Source organism: Eucyclogobius newberryi, unplaced genomic scaffold (genome assembly GCF_026437365.1).
Source record: "Eucyclogobius newberryi isolate DKJ021-1_F unplaced genomic scaffold, fEucNew1.0.hap1 SCAF_19, whole genome shotgun sequence".
NCBI classification, from domain to species: domain Eukaryota; kingdom Metazoa; phylum Chordata; class Actinopteri; order Gobiiformes; family Gobiidae; genus Eucyclogobius; species Eucyclogobius newberryi.
Window position 1 is genome coordinate 17,776,228 of NW_027315823.1, and position 20,774 is coordinate 17,797,001.

Below are 20,774 nucleotides of genomic sequence, written 5' to 3' on the forward strand. Positions count from 1 at the left end.
AGCCATGGGCAAGGGGCCAACTATTTGGCGTACGCACTTTAAACTTACAGTGTGTGGTTACTATGATTCTTAAAATGTAAATATAATGACCCATTTATGAGAAATAAACGAAACAACCACTTGTCTTTACGTGGTGAGGCTCACGAAGGGTTAGAATATCAGTCAGAGCATGTGCTGGGCCGAGACCAAGTCGATTAGGCCTAAAACATGTTTAAATTAAATAGCAAAACATTTATTTACGGGTTCCTAATATGAAACTCTCCTTTGCGCCCCGATATGAGTTTGTACAGTGTTAGCGCCCTCACGCGGCCACAAAGTGCAAGTCCAACGAGCGCGAGAATCTGAGCAGAAATATAACCAAGGCCAGTGGCGCCCTCTAGTGTTCAAGTATGTATAAGAATGTAGAATCTTTAAGTTTGAATACATTAACAGGTTTACTGAAAGTCATTGTATACATTTATCACAATTATGGTAAGGAAAAGACAAAAACAAAACACAGTAGTCGAGGTAGTATTTAAATAGAAATTTGTATTTACATTACAGGGAAATCTGTAATATACATCCAGTAAAACAGCTTATGTCTCCACCAAAAAAATTAAAAATCAACAGCCTGTTTGTACTTAATAAAATGGACAATGCTTTCGGTTATTTTTATTTCACGGATATCCCTTTGACGTGATCATTTTTCTGCATTAATTTGTATTTGAACAGCATAAATGGCTTTTCGATGCAGACTTCAAACCATCCAACTGCACGATAATACCTCTGCAAATGTGACAAGATTATGCATAATATATCTGTCTATAAAATGTACACCAAAGAGCCCAGACACTGTACAAAGATGTGGAAAATATCTTTGGAATGAGTGGAAAGGTAGATCGAAACCTGAAACTGTGCAGAGTCAACAGTTACATAAAAACAAACAGAAATAGACAGACCAGATGAAGAGGGGAAAAAATGCTGTTCAGACAAGGCCTGTCGGTGAACCGAGGGCACAAAAATAACACACAAAAACACTGGTAGAGTTGCCCAGACACCTTTCAGTTCCACCACATTAAAAAAAAAAAAACAACATTAACTGTCTGATGGTGTAAAAACATCAAACATTTAACTTATCAGATACTCATTAAGAGTAAAAGTGCCTTTCTAAACATGTAATACATGAATTTATGCAAAATAATAAAAATACAGCATTCAGAAAATTGTCAAACAACAATAAAACCCAGACACACTTGCAATAACTGCAAAGGCATAATCACAAATATAACCATAAAAGTGTGACTTACGAGAGACAAATACATCCAGGTCTCATACATGTGCAATAATGGGTTTTTAAAAAGAATGTATGATATATTCTGTAGAGTATTTACAAGTATATTCACTGAAAAAAATTCAACATTTAATACTGCAGTACCATTATTTTGCTTTAAACAAGGGTTGGGAGGTTCTATTAAGTCTAAAGCAAAAACTCATAGGGTTATTGCTCCAGTCGAATAAAGCCATAAACAGAGCGCTTACAGCACCCAATGACTATTAAGTTCGACTTACCCAAATAAAGGGAGAAATAAAGATAACCTATTGTTGCAAAGGCATTGAATCTCAAGTAAGGCCGTCTTGTAAAAGAAATATTGTAAAAATCTTTTTTCTATTCTGAAACCTTTAGGTAAAGTGCAGCCACAGCCAGATGTACCATAGTCCAAATCTGCAGCCTAACTGTGCATTGGGTCACCATTTTACCATGATTACTGCACATATAAGTGTGAATGTGAATACACATTCTACTAGCATTCCCCAGGACAACTTGTTGAGCTCCAAAATCTCTGGCTGTAGGTCTATTTGCCATCATCACAGGCCCTCAACAGTATTTCTGCAGAGGAAAACAGAAACATTGGTCAAACATTACTAAATTTTCCTTTGTCTTCAAGATAATCTACAAACATTGATTGTTACACTCTTGTGAAACAAGTATTTCGTTTTGGCATTCAAGGGAATATGAGCTACTATGATGACGTGGGTCAAAGAGAAATCAGCAGCAAAATTTATCATAGTTGTAAAGGTCAAAAATACAAGGTTTATACATAAAACACATTTTTGTTTGCAGAGTACACTACAGAACTTAAGAAATGGCATATTTTGTGATTTTTTAACATTCTATTGAAATGGACCATTTTGGAATGTGAATATTATAAAACAGTTACTCACTTCCTAGCTTCCTAGAGTAAAATAACAATTGTGTCCACAAAGTGAATTGCTCGAAACGGCAAAAAAATAGGGGGGCATTGCAGAGATCAAGCAAAGACCCATCTTATCTTGGCAGTTTAGTCAAAGCAGATAACTAGGCCCGAAGCCAGATCCACCTCTGCAATTATATTGCAACAACATAGTTTTATTTTGTCAAATTTAATTTGTGCGTGACACTATGTACGACTATAGCATCACTTATTCACACACAAAATTTAATCAGCGGCTCGGTCCTAAAAAGGGCTTTTGGGGTCCTGGAGAGGGGTCTGGGCCTGAATTGATAGATATAGATATGAATTGAATTATAGTGCTGCCAATAAACCTGCTCCAACCATGCCAACTGTAAAGATTAGTACTGGTTTCAAAAAGGTACTACAATAATAACTGACCCTTGGTGGCCAGTGTCTTAACTTGCATATTGAGGGTATATTGACAGTTTCTGCTTCTTCTTAGATATTTTCTCTGCCTGATGCCAATGATTTGACCCTTCTCAAACACACATCTTTTCCATGACCACGGAATTTGTCTTTCCTAATGTTTGAGAAATGAGAAGCCACTCACTGCATCAGTTGGGTTTTTACAGATCACCAACCATGCAGCAGTTATCCGCTATATCTATCTATATCTATAGATATACATTTATTATTATATTTACACACTAACTGTCCAAAAAAAAGTCGCTATTTGGATTCAATCAAGCAAATACAGTTTGTACGAGCCGCCTACTGAGACAAAAATCAGATTCAAAGACAAAAAAATAATTTTGAATTGGTCATCATACCTTGCAGTGTGAACTTCCATTTATCTATCTATCTGAAATCAATTAATCAATTATTTTAATCGCAGAAGCACAATTCTCATATTAAAATATGTTTTATTTTATTATATTTAAATCCCAAAGAGACCTATATTTGGACATAATAGATTAGGTATATATTCTGCACTCACATTTCGTTGCTCCATTAACCTCGCATTCTTAGACTCAATAGAAGCACACCAAAACACAGACCTGGCACTAGAGTTAAGATCATTTCAACTGGGAGTTACCTGGTCAGGTCCCCTTGGCATTCTAGACATTCCCATTGGGTTCATGCCCATTTGACCCTGTATTTGGCCAGGCATCTGTCCCATTTGCACCCCAGCAGCACCACTAACAGGGCCAGGTCCACCCATGGAGTTGTTCATCATCACTGATCCAAACTGCGTCTGATTACTCTGTTGTGGAAACTGCTGGTGTGGGTATGAGCTGTGAATGAAATGTGCACATTTGTGTTGTCATTCTGAAAGTACTGTATTGAGTTGAATAACAAGTTGGATTTTGCACAACTTACTTGTTCCGTGGCATGCCACCCTGCTGCCAGCTTTTCATGTCTACAGAAGGGTACATGGGCCCACCCTGGGGGTTTCCATGTATTCCAACCATCATGTTGTTTTGGGCAGGGCCAGCCATTCTCCCTGGCATCAGGTTTCCTGTTGAGCTACTTCCTGGGGTCATGAATGATGGCTCTCCTGGTTGGTTCATGCCTGCATACATATACATTATTGGTTGCCTGGGTAACTACACTGCAAATATAAAAAAAAAAAAAAAAAATCATACTAAGTACAGACCATAGTTGCCTCCATACGTGAAACTCTGCTGCCCCGGCTGGTTTATGGGTGGGCCTCCCATGGGGTTATCCATTCCTCCAGGTGCAGTGACATTTGGCGGTGGACTAAAGCCCCCTGCTGGCCCCTGGCCTTGCTGCTGCTGCTGCTGCTGCTGCTGCATTAACATTATCATTCGCTGCCTCTTCATCTGCAAGGTCATCATCTCTCTGCTGCGCTGGGCCATCATTTGAGCATTTACAAATCCAGACTACAGAAAAAAACATTTTGAATATGGTTGCAAACGTGACAACAAAACAAAGTGTGGTTAATCAACACCGTCAACTCACCTGATTTGCCATGCCTCCAGGTGCCATGCCTCCAGGTGCCATGCCTCCAGGTGCCATGCCTCCAGGTGCCATGCCTCCAGGTGCCATGCCTCCAGGTGCCATGCCTCCAGGTGCCATGCCTCCAGGTGCCATGCCTCCAGGTGCCATGCCTCCAGGTGCCATGCCTCCTGGTGCCATGCCTCCTGGTGCCATGCCTCCTGGTGCCATGCCTCCTGGTGCCATGCCTGGTCGCATTGCAGTCGGCCCTCCAGGAGCACTGTCCAGCTTCATGCCTTGTCTAGCCTGATTCATAAACTGACAGATGCACATTTTCAGTATAATTACAAAGGAATAAGTTTCTTGAGCTAGTTCATTCCATCACCATAATATACAGACTAATGCGCAATGATGTGATCATATAAGTTTATGCTGACCTGCTGTCCTTGCAGCCTTTGTTGCAGGTGAAATCTCAGGGGCTTGGTAACATTCATCATGGGACCCCGCATGATGTTTAGCCGAGGGTTTCCCATGTTTCCCATCCCACTCATGCCTGGAAAGCCTCCTGTACGGTTCATTTGGTTCACCATTGGGTTGAAGCCTCCAGGTGACTGGCCCGGAATTGTGTTGGGCCTGTAGCCGGGCTGCATGCTCATGGATGATGGTCCAGGAGGACCAGGGTAGCCCTGGTTGTACACTGTTTTTGGGTCCATTCCCATGGAAGAGTCTGGTGTGACAAAAGGTTCTGATGGTTGTTGGCACGGGGCCTGGCTTTGATCCTGGCCTTTCTGGGGTCCCTCAGGGCCATGAGACTAGGATGAAAAAATTGAGAAAGATACATTTTACCATGAGCATTATTTTTCTGCATGAACCACCAATAGGATCCGGTTTGTGGATGTCTGCTCTGCATTCAACACCATCCTCCCCGCTCTACTCCAGGACTAGTTCTCCAAACTCAACGTGCCTGACTCCATCTGCAGGTGGATCACTGACTTCCTAACGGATCGGAGGCAGTGCTGCTGGGAAAGAATGTCTCAGACACTCGGACTATCAGCACAAGGCTGCGTACTTTCTCCCCTGCTCTTCTCCCTGTACACAAACTGCTGCACCTCCAGGCATGACTCCCTAGTTTGTGGACGACACCACCCTCATTGGGCTTATCTCAGACGGGGATGAGTCGGTCTACCTGAGGGAGGTGGACCTGCTGGTGTCCTGGTGCAGCGGTAACAACCTGGAGTTCAACGCACAGAAAACAGTAGAGATGATTGTGGACTTCAGAAAAGTCACAGCCCCTCATCAGCCCCCCCTCACTATCACAGAATCCATCACCACTGTAGACTCCCTGCGCTTTCTCGGCACCACCATCACCCAGTGGGAGCCCACCATCAGCTCCCTCATCAAGAAGGCCCAGCAGAGGATGTACTTCCTGCTGCAGAGCGGATGGTGCAGTTCTACACCGCCATCATTGAGTCCATCCTCACCTCCTCCATCATTGTGTGGTACTCTGGAGCCACAGCCAGGGACAAAAAGAGACTACAGTGCATTGTGCGCTCTGCTGAGAAGGTGATCGGCTGCAGACTTCCATCTCTGCAGGACCTGTACGTCTCTAGGGCTCTGGGACAAACAGGTCAGATCATAGCCGACCCTTCTCACCCTGGACATGGGCAATATGAGCCACTCCCCTCAGGCAGGAGGCCACTCCCCTCAGGCAGGAGGCCACTCCCCTCAGGCAGGAGGCCACTCCCCTCAGGCAGGAGGCCACTCCCCTCAGGCAGGAGGCCACTCCCCTCAGGCAGGAGGCCACTCCCCTCAGGCAGGAGGCTACAGTCCATCTGGATCAGAAACTCCCGCCACAAGAACAGTTTCTTTCCCTCTGCCGTTGGACTCATGAACACTAAACACTGTCACTTTAACCATAATTTAATCACTCACTGCACTGTTCACTTTCTGCACTGCATATGTAAACTCAACTGTAAATTTGTGTACATATTACGCCTATTTTGAATTTTTTATTCTTATCTTCTATCTTAAAGCTTAGTGTTAGTTTGATCCCATAGCAGATTTAAACTGTTCCTCTTTTTGACGTATTCATTGTTCTTTGTTTTATGTTGCGCCGAATCACCAAGACAAGTTCCTATGTTTGTGAATTCTGTTCATTGACAATGACAATAACCCCTTTTTTGCTCCGGATTCCGATAAAGGGGAAACCTTCTGTGCAAGGAATGCACAGAAGAAAGGAACCTTTGAAACTGTGGTCCCAGCTCTCTTCAGGTTGGCCAGCTCCTCACCTTTCTTATCATTGATACCCCACATGGTTAGATCTTGCACGCATGCACACACAAAAATTCAATATTATATACCTGGCCTACTATTTCGGGGATCCCCAACGCTCGATCTAGCTCCTGCAAAGCCATGACATCAGTTGTGTTGAGCAGGGAGTCCAACTGGTCAAAAAGAGCACGTTCATCATTTGGACCATCACATGCAGCCAGGGGTCCAAGCAGCTCATCTAAAGTAAGACCAAATTTGTCTCTAAAAAAGGAAACATGACATAAAATTAAGTCATACATATTAAGCATTTGACGTTGTAAAAAAAAATATCTGCATGTATTGAACGTAAAGATTACCTGTTTGTACGGCTCTGTGGTTTATCCATTCCCATTGAGGAATCAGGCCATGAGGGGGACCGTGGTGGGGGGCTACCAAACAGACTCATGCCCAAATTGGATTCATTGGGACCTACAATATGTTACAATAAATGTTACTATTACAGATTATTATAAAATTAATTGTGCTGTAACGACTACCAGTGAGTAAACATGGACATACCCATCTCCATGAGTTGTTGCTGAAGCATAGATCTTGTTGCGCCGGGCACACTGTTTGAACGATTGATCATTGGGCCCCCTATTGGGCCCCCCATTGGACCGGAACGACCCATGCCAGTGTGTACCGGGCCACTAGCAGAATTAGCTGTGGATCTCGGCATACCCCAGTCACCTGGTCCAGTCATCCCAGATCGTGGTGACATTCCCATCCCTCTCCCCACACCTCCTATGGCACAAATAGGTCAGCTATTATAGTTTTATAGTATTTTCGAACAAACTTAATGTTGCATGTCAAACTGGAATAAATGTATAAATTACTTGGATTCATTTGTGGTGCACGCAGACCTATACTTCCAGGAAAGCCATTATGCACTCCCCCGGGTCGAAGCGGAGTGTCCATAGAGTCCTGATTCAAAAGAGTTGGACATGGGACATTTCTTCTGCCAGCTATTCCACCGACAGAAACCTCTCCACCCATGGAGTGAGCATCAACAGATAAAGCCCTTTGATAGGCAGCACGCTGGACTGTAGGCTTGGAGACTCGGTCGGCATCTAAGAGAAAATAAGGTACAACCTCTTATTATGACATCTAAAATGTTTGCATTTGTTTAATAATGCTGCCATTTAATTGGCTTATGGCAGCGCTATGCAGTCATATTTTCCATGCGGCCAGGGAGGTCTGAGGTTACCACAATTTTATTATTTATATCCAATATCCACAAACAACCTGCAATGGTAGGAGATTAAACATATTGTAGGTCACATCAGATTTAAACATCATCTTGAACAGGACTAGACCACAGAATCTGAACCAGGACTATAAGGTCTTCAATATGAATGGCATTACAACATCTTATTCAATTGATGTAAGTTAAAAGCATAAGTCAGCGTGTTAGTTCTACAATTCATTGCAGTTTCTCCTCCGCTGCACCGGCGTTTCCACGCCCGATCACCGGCTCTACCACGAGCGGCACGCACCACCACGCGACACCGCTTCTCCTCCGCTGCACCGGCGTTTCCACGCCCGATCACCGGCTCTACCACGAGCGGCACGCACCACCACGCGGCACCGCTTCTCCTCCGCTGCACCGGCGTTTCCACGTCCGAACACCGGCTCCACCACGAGCGGCACGCACCGCCACGAGCCGCACGCACCACGAGCGAGCGGCACCGCTTCTCCTCCGCTGCACCGGCGTTTCCACGTCCGATCACCGGCTCCACCACGAGCGGCACGCACCGCCACGAGCCGCACGCGGCTCCGCTTCTCCTCCGCTGCACCGGCGTTTCCACGCCCGAACACCGGCTCCGCGCTCCCGCACCCGTCGCCCCGGAGGTCTGTACCTGGGCGAAGGTGTGGCCCCAGCCCGCCACAGGAGCAGACACGGAGAGCGGGGCACCGGCTCCACCCGGAGAAAAGCAGCCCCATACAACCAAGGTACAGCCCCGTTTCTCTGCTTTCCCCGCTCCACAGACGGGGGGCAATCTGGTCACAAAACTGGACTCAAATGCGTCTTGATTGGGCTAGAGCAAAGCCGGCGTCTGGTATGTGGACTGCCGCTTCTGTCCCAACGTCTTTGTTTTGTTAGTCGTTTCCATTGTTTTGTTTTGTTCCCGCGTCTCTGTGTTGTCTTCTGTCTACATCCCTGTTCCTTAACTTCACCGGACATTACTGCACCGTCCATCACTCATCTCCTCCCTCACTCCTGGACTATCTACTGCCCTAGCCGCCAGCTAACAGCTGGCTTAACACCTGCTGAGGTCCGTCATGGTATCGCGGGGCCTCCCTGCTGTGCAGACAAGGTCTGGGGCAACCAACGCCACTCACTCCACCAGCTTCAACACCCGGTCCACTGCTGCTTTTTCACAACTCTCTGCCCACCAGCTTCTAGTTAACCAGCTTCTAGCCACCTCCAACATTCTAACTGGATTACTCTCATCTGCTGCTACGTTCCATCTCCTCCTCGGACTATCACTCCCGCTCCTCCAGGCCACCGCTCCACCAACTTCTCGCCTACTCACCTACACCGCTGCTGACCTTCACCTCCTCAACCATAACCACCGTCTCCCAGCTGCTGCTGCCTCTGCAGCTAGCTCAGCTGGGATCCTTCGCCGGCCCCGCTACATCCACCGGGGCTCTGGTCTCTCCCATAACCAACACTCCAACGAAGGCTCACCTATCCCCTCACTCTGGACTAGTTTTCGCCCCCCCGTCACCCCCACCTGCCGCACTGCCAACCTCAGCAACCTCCGCCCCCCCACCCCTGCGCCCCCATCCATCTCCGCGCCCCCATCCATCTCCCTTGCACTGCTGAACTGCCGCTCCCTCTCCAACAAATCACCTGTTATATCTGAACTGCTACTGGACAATAAGATTGATCTGCTTCTCCTCTGTGAAACATGGCAACAGCCCCTGGACTTCTATGCTCTCAACCAAGCCACTCCCTCCAACTACACTTACACTGCCAAACCCCGCCCTCTCCGGGCGTGGGGGAGGTCTTGCTGTTATTCATAAAAAATCTACATCCATCACTGAACTGAACCTCAACCTTCCATCCATCTCATCATTTGAATACCTCGCCTTCTCCCTCCCCAACTCTATCACCGCTATCCTGATCTATCATCCCCCAAAGCCCCACCCCTCTTTCCTCACTGAATTGTCTGAACTCCTCACCATCGCATCCTCTCTCTCTGCCCGCCTCCTACTCACTGGTGACTTCAACATCCACATTGACTGCCCCAACGCCCCACTGACATCCGACTTCCTCTCTCTCCTGGACTGCTTCCATCTCACCCAACACATTGACTTCCCCACCCATACCAAAGGCCACACTCTGGACTTAGTCTGTTCCCCTCTCCTACCCATATCTAAGCCCCACCCCCTCCCCTTCCCTCTCTCTGATCATCTCTGCATCCTTTTCTCCGCCCCCCTACCCTCGCCCCACAACCCCAAAAAACGCACCATCACCTACCGCAAAGTCAGTCAACCCCCTCACGCTCTCCCAGCTCATATCCTCTGCTTTCCCCCCTGACTCCCCCCCCCCCCCCCTCTTCCCCCGACGACTATGCTGTCATGCTCAACACCACCCTCTCCGACTCCCTTGACTCCCTAGCCCCCTGGAAAACCTCCTCCATCTCATACATCAACCCCGCCCCCTGGTACACCCCTGAACTCCGCACCATGAAGCAGACTGGCCGCCAACTCGAACGACTCCTCAAAAGAACCCGCCTCACCGTCCACGCCGAAGCTTTCAAATTACACATCTCCTCCTACCGTGACGCTCTCCAAGCCGCCAAATCTGCCCACCTCTCCACCCTCATCAACAGCTCCCACCGGAGCCCTCGCACCCTGTTCTCCACCGTCAACAAGCTGCTCCAGCCACCGGACATCACTCCACCCTCCTCCCCTGACCTCTGCAACTCTTTCCTCCTTGCCTTCAATGACAAAATTTCCAAAATCAACAGCTCCATGACTGCCGTCTCCATTAACTCCATCACCACCCCCACCCCTGCCCCCCCTCCGCTCCCTGACCACCCACCCTTCCCTGCCCTCACCACCTTCTCCTCTGTTAACTCCTCTCATATCATAGACCTCATCACCGCTTCCAAAACCACCACCTGCTCTCTCGACCCCCTCCCAACGACTCTAACCAAGGCTTGCCTCCCTGCTCTCATCCCCCATCTCACCACCCTCTTCAACCAGTCTTTATCCCTCGGCCATGTTCCTTCCATCTACAAACTGGCCTCCATCACCCCCATCCTCAAAAAACCCACCCTAGACTCCGCCAACCTCTCCAACTACCGCCCCATCTCCAACCTGCCGTTCCTCTCAAAAACGCTGGAACGCATCGTCGCCGCCCAACTTCACACCCACCTCCAGTCAAACAACCTCTATGAACCCCTCCAATCTGGCTTCCGCCCACTTCACAGCACTGAAACAGCCCTGGTTAAAGTACTCAACGATCTCCTCACCTCTGCAGACTCCGGGGCCCTCAACATCCTGTTACTACTAGACCTCAGCGCAGCCTTTGACACTATAAACCATTCCATCCTCCTACAAAGGCTGCACCAACTGGGTGTTGAGGGCTCTGCACTTGACTGGCTCACATCCTACCTCACCAACAGGCAAGAGTTCATTTCCCTCTCCGGTCACTCATCCACCCTCTCCCCAGTAACGCAGGGGGTCCCCCAGGGCTCAGTCCTCGGCCCCCTCCTCTTCATCTGCTACATCTTCCCCCTTGGTCACATCCTCCGCCAACTCAACCTGGACTTTCACTGCTACGCTGACGACACCCAGATATACCTCACCACCAAATCCACCCAAAACCCTCCCCTCAGCCACATCCAAACCTGCATCTCTACAATAAAATCATGGCTCACTCTCAACTTCCTCAAACTGAACAATGACAAAACAGAGCTCCTCCTCATTGGCACCAAATCCACTCTCAATAAAACTGGTCCCTTTTCACTCAGCATCGACACCTCGACCATCACCCCCTCTACCCTGGTACGCAATCTCGGTGTCATCATGGACCCCACCCTCTCCTTCACTCCCCATGTCAGCCACATCGTCAAGACCTCATACTTCCACCTCCGCCGCATCGCCAAAATCCGACACTGCCTCACCCTCCCCGCTGCTGAATCCCTCATCCATGCCTTCATCTCCTCCCGCCTTGACTACTGCAACTCCCTCCTCACTGGCATCTCCTCCCATTCCCTCCATAGACTCCAAATGGTCCAAAACTCCGCTGCCCGCCTCCTCACCCACACCCGGTCCCGTGATCACATCACTCCCGTTCTCCGCTCTCTCCACTGGCTCCCCATCAAGCAGCGCATAAACTTTAAAATACTCCTCCTCACCTTCAAAGCTCTTCACCACCTTGCCCCCCCCTACCTGTCTGACCTCCTCATCCCCCACCGCCCCTCCCGAGCTCTCCGATCCTCCTCCTCTCTCACCCTGGCTGCACCAACATCCCGACTCAAAACTTTTGGCGACAGAGCTTTCTCCCGAACAGCACCCCGACTCTGGAACTCCCTCCCCCAACCTGTCCGCCACTCTCCCTCACTCACAACATTCAAATCCCGCCTAAAAACATACCTCTTCACCCAAGCCTATGACCTCCCCCTCCCCTAGCCTCCTCTACCCCATTGCCTACTCTTCTACCCCCTGTTACATCCCCATCTTTTTCTCTCTACTTCTTCTGTCTTGTTCATTTTATCTGCATATTAATGTGTATTGTACGTGTTGTCCCCCCCTGTCTGTAAATACCCCCCCCTTTTTTATTATGTTCAGCGTCTTTGGGTCACTGAAAAGCGCTATATAAATAAAAGTTATTATTATTATTATTATTATTATTATTATTGTTCAGTACCCTAGCGGCAGTTTACTTCTAAAAAAAGTGGTGCTGTCAATAGATTAATTTAATCATACACAACACATTATACATGTTCTAAGATGTAAAAACAAACCGCTGCAAACAGTAAGCAGACTTGCCATGTAAATCATCAGCCATCTTTCCTTGTAGGATCCCAACATCTTTTCCCGTTCTTGAGTTTGGCTCAGAGAAGAAGCCAGAATTAGTTCGAGGAACTCCAAGAATTGTTTCAAGGGTTTCCGACTAGACCAAGAAAACAAAAGTGGTCAATTTCAATGGTAGCAAACATATGTTGTGGTAATTTTCTCTCTGGATTTTTACCTCATCTGATGGCTCCAACTTCACTTTGCTATTCAGGGGGTATGGTTCAGGATTAGTCACCCCTGGAGCCTGTGGGCCCCTTCCATCTAGCTCTTCCAGCTTTGGCTTGATGTCTCCATTGTCCCCACTATTGGAGTCATCCTTATTGAGAAGGTAGTGCAAGAGGGCATGGGACTTTTCCTTTTTAGGGCTGAGCTGTTCGGTTTTGGACTCTGACCCACTAACACCCCCACCTGCTGGTGGTACAATCTCTGACACTCCACTTTCTAAACTGCTTTTCCCTGTAGCCTCTGCTGTGATCCGTGCTACTTCGTCTGGGGTGTTACCATTCTGTAAAAGCTTGTGCAGTATCTTGTGTTTTTCTTGCAATGACTGACTCGACAAGTGCCCTGGACCAACTGAGGAAGACACAGCCCCAGTAGAGGAGGACACTGCCGTTGAAGATGAGGGACTGGTAACACCGCCTGTCCCATCTTTACCATCAGCCGTGGAGCTAGACCCGGAGCCCGGGGTGTGACTGGGAGGCACCAGTTCATCAGTGGGCGATGTGAGGAGTTGCAGAAGCTTCTTGTGGCACTTGCTGTCAGGCACCCGTCGGAGAGCATCTCCCCCAGTCTGGGCCTGGCTGTCTGGTTGGTCTGTAGGGCTAGCCTCAGGGGGAGTGTGCTGCTGTGGCTCGCCACTGGGAGTCAGAGAGCAATTTGGGCTCTTTGAATCAGAGTGGGGAAACAAGCCAGGCTTACAGAGGCCACCAGGTAGCTGGTTGGTTGAATTAATACTTGGTGAACTGTCTGGTTTGTGTGGAGGGGGAGATGTGAGGGGGGAAGACATTGGGTTGCCCACACCCTCACTTATGGCTTGGAGGGCATTTAGAGAACTACTAGAGAATGTGGCCCCTCCTCCGGCCCCTGAACCAGCTAAATGCATAGGAGAGTTCATACCTGTAATGAGCCACAATAAGGACAAATGCTAAAATTAGATGGTGATAAATTACACATGAGATGTATACACAAGATATAAAACTCATCCTGTAACTTACCGCCTGGAGAAAAAGGACTAGCTCCCATTTTTGGGCTTCCCCGGACTCTGGGTGAACCCATGACATTGTGAGGAGGGCCGTTCATTCCAGGGTTGGCTTGAGGGGGGCTTGTCATTCCAATTCCATATCCTCCGCCACTAGGAGCTCCACTGCCACCATGAAATGGACCCATCTGTTGATGCATGCTGTGGTGCCCCATTTGATTCACCGGTCCCATTTGGTTCATTTGATGCATAGAATTAATTTGGCCCATGTTGTTCATCTGATGCATTTGGTTAATGAGATTGGTGCGGTTTCCCGTCGTGTATGGAGGCAGTCCTCTGTGCTCTGCCATACCATAACCCCTGTTCATGCCTGGGCTCATGTGTTGATTCTGATTATTCACACCAACATTTGGAGGCCTCATGGCTCCACCTGGATTTCCTCGGTAAGCACTTGGCTCTCTAATTAAGGGAAGAAAACGTTAATACACAAGAGACAAGAGAGCATAGTTTTGGCAGTTTAAGCGGTGGTACCTTTGCAGCAAGTGTGTGGAGCGAAAAGTGGGCGGTTCATTGGAGTTTGAGTTCCGACAGGGGTCACTTCTGGTTTGGGCTGTGACTGGGGTGCCGTCAGAGAGTGAAAAGCGATATAGAGGTGTCTCTGCATGGCCATTAAGCAAAGCTGGAGCCGACAAAAAAGGAATATTGATGAAGCAAAAAAGGTCTTGTTCACGAGAGAGACTTTGAATTCAAGCAAATAAACATGACCACATACCATCCTGATAATGTCGTTTGTAGGACCATGGTTGTCCCTCACTGCGATGCAGAAACATCTGCATACAGCGCCTCACCAAGTCCTCCCAGCCCGGTCGCATTGTTGTGTGGAGGGATGCCTGCTGTTCGATTTCAATTAACTTACCTATAGAAAACAAGCAAAGAGGAACGCAACATATTGTTTCATAGTCTTTTGAAAGGATTTATTGTTATCTTTAATCACACCACCATTTACCAGATAGTTCATGACGAGTACTAAATCTCTCTGTCCTCTCAACAGCAGTAATGCGTCTGGCCACACAAATCATACATGAATGAAAATCTGTAGAGAAGAGATTAAGTATTTGAGGGATATTTTTATTAAGGAAAACATATTTTAAGGATAAATACCTTCCCCTTCCTCCATCATGGCGCGTGGTTGAGTGAGAGCAAAACACTGCATATTTTCATAATGCTGGCCCCCAGGTCTTTCTTCTGGAGGCCAGTTCAGGAGCATACGGCAGTTAAAAGTGTGACTTCTCTGCCGAAGTGTCTCTCCACCCCATGGCGCCCCATTTGGTGCTGGCAGGTGCATACACATATATTACACTCTCACTGTAGTTTACATAAAAATCCCAGTTGGGCAATAAACTAATAATAATTGACTTGTCTCACCATTGGTCTTGGGGAGATTCTTGTGAAACTCTTCTCTGTCATCTTCATGGATTATATTGTAAACACTTGTGTTTATTAGCTCCTCTTGCTTGTACTGTAGATATTGTGTCACATTATCTGATACAAAGACAATGCTGCCTTCACAATTCACCACAAACAGAAAGCCGTCCAATGCCTAAACAAAAACTAAAAACTTAGTACTTTTGTCAGGTTTATTCACAACATAAACACTCTTTGTCCCATGTCTGACCTGTAAAAGCAATGGACCAAGATGGTCCTTGTCAATGACCCCTTGACCAGTCGAGGAAACATCTGCTTTCTGGACATCATCATCACTACAGGAGCCTTTTCCTGAAAATTAAAAAAACATTTTTTTTTAAAGAAAACATTTTGAGGGTGCGCCATAAAATGTTTCTACTGAAAAGACAATAGTAATTAAAAAAAACAAACAAAAAAAAACTAATATTTACTGTTGACCACTAGGCGGCAGCAAAACCAACTGTTGCATGTTTCACATGCCTTTCTATTTTTAATACAAGCATGTGTGGAAGGTTTTGTTGGGCAGCACTGAAATACTCCCAAGTCTATAGTGTGAGTACAGAGTTTAAGCATGCTCAAAAATAATATTGTCTAGAACCTTGTGAAGATATGCATTAACATGTGCAGTTTGTCTGAATATTGTTGAACATTTAATCACAACCAAGCTTAAAGAGTTGAAATAATATGTTATGGACATTTGCCTGAGGACAGTCAGATGTCTTCGGCACTAATGCTACAAGTACTGCAATGAACCAGACACACATTCCCAGTGACAGCTCTGAGACATGACCACCTTGGACTGGTCTCAATTACTGGTGCTCGTTTACAACCAGTAACACAAACTGCAGAGTGTCAGTGAGGAGCCACCTGGCCTTGAAACTATTGCACCAATTAATTACTGGTCATCATCTACTATCCATCCCAGAGTATTGCTTTATTATAAACACACAGAATCACATGTCAGAAAGGAGTTTTTAAAATGAGGCTTCTACCTTGCTCTTTGATTTGTCTGATCTGCCTCACTGTTTCCTTGAGGATGGCACATTTGTCAGGTTTGACGTTGAAGCTGTCGATGTTTGAGAGGTTTGCAGAGATGAGCTCAGCCAGTTCTTCTATGTACTTGCTCTCCTGTTCCCTCCGACGCTTGTCACACCTGCTGGGCCACCAATGGGATTAGACATGTTGCCATGACAACCTTACCTCCTCATACCCCGGCCGTATGGCTTGCATATGGACAAGGCTTAAATGTCTCACACTGCAGTTGGTGGCAGAAGTAGCTAAAGGGGTGTTTGTTGTGCTTCATACTGATTTCACAAGGATCAAAGTAATAGGTGGGTTTACCGAGAAAGGTTTAGAAGTAGTTCTTATACGTACCCTAGCCCTTGAGGGTCACAGGTGGAGTGTCTTCGTTTACGGTCAGAGCACAGTGGCTCTAAAGAGTTGTCAGAAACACCACTCATCTCGAGCACATATCAGGACCTGAAAGCAACACACAAAGCCTGGTGCTTTAATTCAAAGCAATACATTAAATTGTAGTTTGAGAAAAACTAAAAATGCATACAGATTTATGGGCCACTGCGCAGTTAAAAACTTAGCAAGAGTGAAATGTCATCGGTTTCACTGTTAGAAGTGGCTGATGATGAGCATTGTGGAAAGCTGGATTGTTCTGCGTTCAGCCAGCTTAACCACAAAGAAATACAACTGACTAGAAGTAGCTAGATAAACATTCAAAATGTCCACGAGAAGAGAAATATTCTGGAAATTTCAGTCATGTAAGAGCGTGTTAGTGAAGAATTGAAAATAGGCTCTGGTATAGAGGTTTTTCCTTTCTGTGATTTTTACTGCATCCATGCACAACGCTTCCTTCAACTCCCGCTCTAGCTGGCGTAGCTGAGCTAGGGCCCCAGCCCTTGTTTTCCTGCTCTGGCACTGCCCTGTATATTTGACCTTTCCAAAGTTCATGTTAAAGAGAGCTCTGTAATTCACAGTTAAGGTCACAGCTCAATTCTGTTTCCACACCAACCAAGACCAATAATTGTTTTTAAATAACTTTTTTTTTAAAAGGAAAAAAAAAAAAAAAAAAAAACACCAACACCAAACCAATATGGATATTTGTATATGCAAAGACCCTAGAACGCTGCACTTTCAAAACAGTGATGTCATTTTAAAGTGGAAAAGTGTAGCATGGATGGGAGCCATTATGCAACACCGGCTCTGCAGATGCAAGCTAGGACATGCAGATCAGTCACTACAAGAGTTATTGCTAAAGAACGTTGAGGTGCAGACACACTCTCAGAACCATAAATCTACACGGCGTGCTTCTTGTCTATCTAGCTTTCATCAGCCCCCACTCTAAATCTACAAGTCCTGCTAAGGTTATGATACTCTGCCGCTTGCTGGCCCTTCCTCTTTCCTTCCTTCCTCGTTTCTGTCCGAAGGCTCACCTCTGCAGCAGTGAGGTTGGATGACATCAGCCTTGTGCATCGGAACGGATTAGCATTAAAGCTGACAATCTCTCAGGTGAGGTTTCATTCTAGACTAAAAAAAATAATTTAAACTCTCTCCAATTCTATTATGTCAGACAAAAGCATGCTCTGAGGGTGTTGTATACAGAATAATGAAACTATTCCTAAAGCAGTGTATATTCATGAAATTAATGTAAGTATGCACAATGTACAGTAAACAAAGTAAAAGCACCACCCACGTAAACCACAGATGAGTCTCAACAAGCCTGAATCAATTTAAAATATGCTCAGTGACAAAGATTCACACAAACAGATGGTGGAACTACAGCCACAAAAGCATGTAGTGTATTTTAAAAGCACTTTCTTTCAGATACTGTACGTGTGTATGTTTTAGTGCGTCACCTTGGCCAGTACAACCCCAGTACGGCTCCATTCATTCACAGTGTCTGGACATCTCCTGAAAACAGGAAAAAAATATGTTATGACTATTACAGTAAGAATAATGCAGGCAAATTATAATTGGGCATCGTTTCTGAAATATTCATGGGAAAAGTGATTTCTAAAAGTGCACAGGAAGCTGCAGAAGATAGCATCCTGTTTGTGTCCTCCCTCGGTCTTTTCCACTGCGTCATCACTTCCCTTTCCAGGAAATGTGACCACTAATCCACCCTATTTTACATATTATGTTTATCAGCTATGCTCTTGTGGGCCCAAGAGAGTCCTGGGATTTCATGTCTGTATGTTTCTTCCTCAATAACATAGTCAGGTAGGACCAGTTTACTTGACTTCCTGAACCACACATACCTGGCCATCACTGGATCATCAAAACTGATTAACAATTTACTACAATCCTCTCAAATTTGAGCCAAGTTTGCTGGTTCTAGACTCTGAGTGGACGGGTTTACAGGCTTATTTCACTTTGATGCAGTTCACCTTTCTTTACTGCATTCGGGATGAAGCAGGCTGTTTGCAGAGTATTTGGGATTCTCTACCACAGACCAAGGATCACATGATAAGTACTAAGCTCACGACCGACTGAGCTAAATTATTCAACACTGAGGAAGAGGGAACACGCGTCTCCTTTTTTGTCAATTGTCCCAAAAAGCTTTTAAATATATTAAAAGGACCAATGCAAGCAATAAGCTTTTCTTAGGAAATATTTATTTTGACAATATATTATATGACCATTGGGCTAAGGTTAGATGTTAGGGTTTAGAAACAGACATTTAAGGTTAGGGCTTTGGAACATGGATTGCTATTCTAAAATCCATCCACTTAGGGCGTCCTATATCACTATACCTTCAACCACATGTCACTTCCTGTGCCGCCTGAATGGGTTGCATACTTTGAAATTAATGGGATACGATCAGTAGTAGTAGAACTTCATTTAAAAGTCTAAAAACTATACACTAGTCACCTGTAACATTTAGTCGAGGTCAAAAGGAAAGCAACGGACGAGTGGGTTTGACTTCAGACCATTCAAAGAGAACTGTAAACGTCTTTACACTGACCAAATGGACCCAATGAGAGACAATTTTGCTTCAACTTACACAATATTACAACTTTTCCCATTCATTCATTCAGTTGAAGGGTTTGCTCATGACTTATTTGGTAGCAAAAGAAAACACAAAAGGCCAGGAGAAAAAAAAATGCTAACTTTCCGTGATGCCCTAAGTCACACAACATATTGCTTGTTACATGATGAATATAGCGCAGTTATAAGTCAATACAGCAGCAGTGTCCGTCAGTCAGGACCAAAATAGTGAGGGGTACATTCCAACTAAGCCTGAAATGAAAAGGCTGCAATTTGAGCACCCCGAGACAATGACCAGCAGACCTAACAATAAACACTGACCCGCCCAAAACAAAAGATCACGGTTGCTACAGCACACCCACCAAAAAAAAAAACAGGGCTGAAAAATAGACTTTTATTAACAGCACACAGATTTGATTGTTATTATAATTATTTAGAAACCGAAACGCGGGAGAGAGAATGCGGTTTCCTCTTTGAAATCGACGCAAATGGGACTTCACACTCAGACAGGGCGCAAAGTAATAAAGCAACAAAAGGTGTCCACTAGACTTTTAAGAAATCAAGTGCAAAAAGGAAACAAAAGGACTGAATGACTTCCTGTTTTGCTTCAAAGAACGTCTCCACCTCCTGCCAAGCCTACAACCAGCTGCACAGTGACTTTGGTGCAATAAGAGTAGGACTGGGAAATACGACTAATTAAAAATGTTGCGATTTCCCCCCTTTTCTTATTGATTTATCTCAATTTGACTCATCTTACTAACGACAAATAAAAAAGCTCTTTCAATATCACTTTCCTGAACAAACCAATAATTGCCATTCAACACAAAAATGATTCAAATGTATTCTTCCAAATTGGACTTGGCCTGGTCTGACCTCTGCCCCAAGCCATGTTTTTACTGACAAAGGAGTGGCTGTAGGAGTGTGTTAGGAAATATTTGAAATACCTATGATTACAATTACATTAATATACTTTTAAATGGACTCAACAGAAAACCCAAGCCATCTTCTGCAGCGGAGAGTTTACACAGTGTTTGAGAGTTTGAATCCCGACTCCGACAATTTACTGAATGTCCTCCCTTCTCTCTCATCCCCATATCACACTCTCCTCTCCCGTCTAATAAAGCAGACGGGCAAAATATCTTAAAGAGAGAAAAAAGTTATTTAACATTTTGATGATTTAAGATTGACTGATGTATTTTTGGACTGAAAACAATTGTGTTATGTAGCCCCGGTCTTGCCTTTAAACTCTCAATATTTGTATTTTTATAAATATCTATGGGAAATTGACTTCCTGAACTGCTGCAAGCTTTCGAAGCGGACGGGACTGTTGAAACACCTTGTAGTCATTCATCTGTAACGTTGGGCTTTTCCATCTAAAGTATAAGGCATGAGAACTTGTCTTGTAATTATATGTTATTATACGTAATATTACATAAGGGTAAAATAGCGACTTAAATGTTTTACTAAAAATAATTCAATGTATAGATTACTTACTAGAAGTACAAAGAAAAAAATAGATAAAAGTGATTTAAATAATGCATTTCTATGTTTTCATGCTACGCTTGTATAAAAAAGACAAATGGTGTCTATTCTTTTTACATCCAAAGTTTTACAAT

General features: G+C 45.4%; 1 protein-coding gene across 1 annotated transcript in view; it reads right to left on the bottom strand.

The window, feature by feature from the left end:
• Positions 1–508: 508 nt before the first annotated feature.
• The window catches only part of LOC140365507 (nuclear receptor coactivator 3-like), a 28,039-nt gene continuing 7,773 nt past the window's right edge, over positions 509–20,774 (bottom strand). Inside the window, exons 2-24 of the mRNA XM_072451974.1 lie at positions 18,027–18,081; positions 16,534–16,638; positions 16,152–16,312; positions 15,371–15,471; positions 15,121–15,295; positions 14,857–15,027; positions 14,702–14,788; positions 14,468–14,611; positions 14,227–14,374; positions 13,712–14,154; positions 12,673–13,613; positions 12,471–12,594; positions 7,298–7,531; positions 6,981–7,205; positions 6,779–6,890; positions 6,512–6,683; positions 4,589–4,963; positions 4,400–4,469; positions 4,176–4,219; positions 3,850–4,096; positions 3,573–3,765; positions 3,289–3,487; positions 509–1,867 (exon numbers count right to left, since the gene is read on the bottom strand). Coding sequence (XP_072308075.1) covers positions 1,856–1,867; positions 3,289–3,487; positions 3,573–3,765; positions 3,850–4,096; positions 4,176–4,219; positions 4,400–4,469; positions 4,589–4,963; positions 6,512–6,683; positions 6,779–6,890; positions 6,981–7,205; positions 7,298–7,531; positions 12,471–12,594; positions 12,673–13,613; positions 13,712–14,154; positions 14,227–14,374; positions 14,468–14,611; positions 14,702–14,788; positions 14,857–15,027; positions 15,121–15,295; positions 15,371–15,471; positions 16,152–16,312; positions 16,534–16,619 — 4,464 coding nt within the window. The 5' untranslated portion in view covers positions 16,620–16,638; positions 18,027–18,081 and the 3' untranslated portion in view covers positions 509–1,855. The remainder of the gene's footprint in view (positions 1,868–3,288; positions 3,488–3,572; positions 3,766–3,849; positions 4,097–4,175; positions 4,220–4,399; positions 4,470–4,588; positions 4,964–6,511; positions 6,684–6,778; positions 6,891–6,980; positions 7,206–7,297; positions 7,532–12,470; positions 12,595–12,672; positions 13,614–13,711; positions 14,155–14,226; positions 14,375–14,467; positions 14,612–14,701; positions 14,789–14,856; positions 15,028–15,120; positions 15,296–15,370; positions 15,472–16,151; positions 16,313–16,533; positions 16,639–18,026; positions 18,082–20,774) is intronic.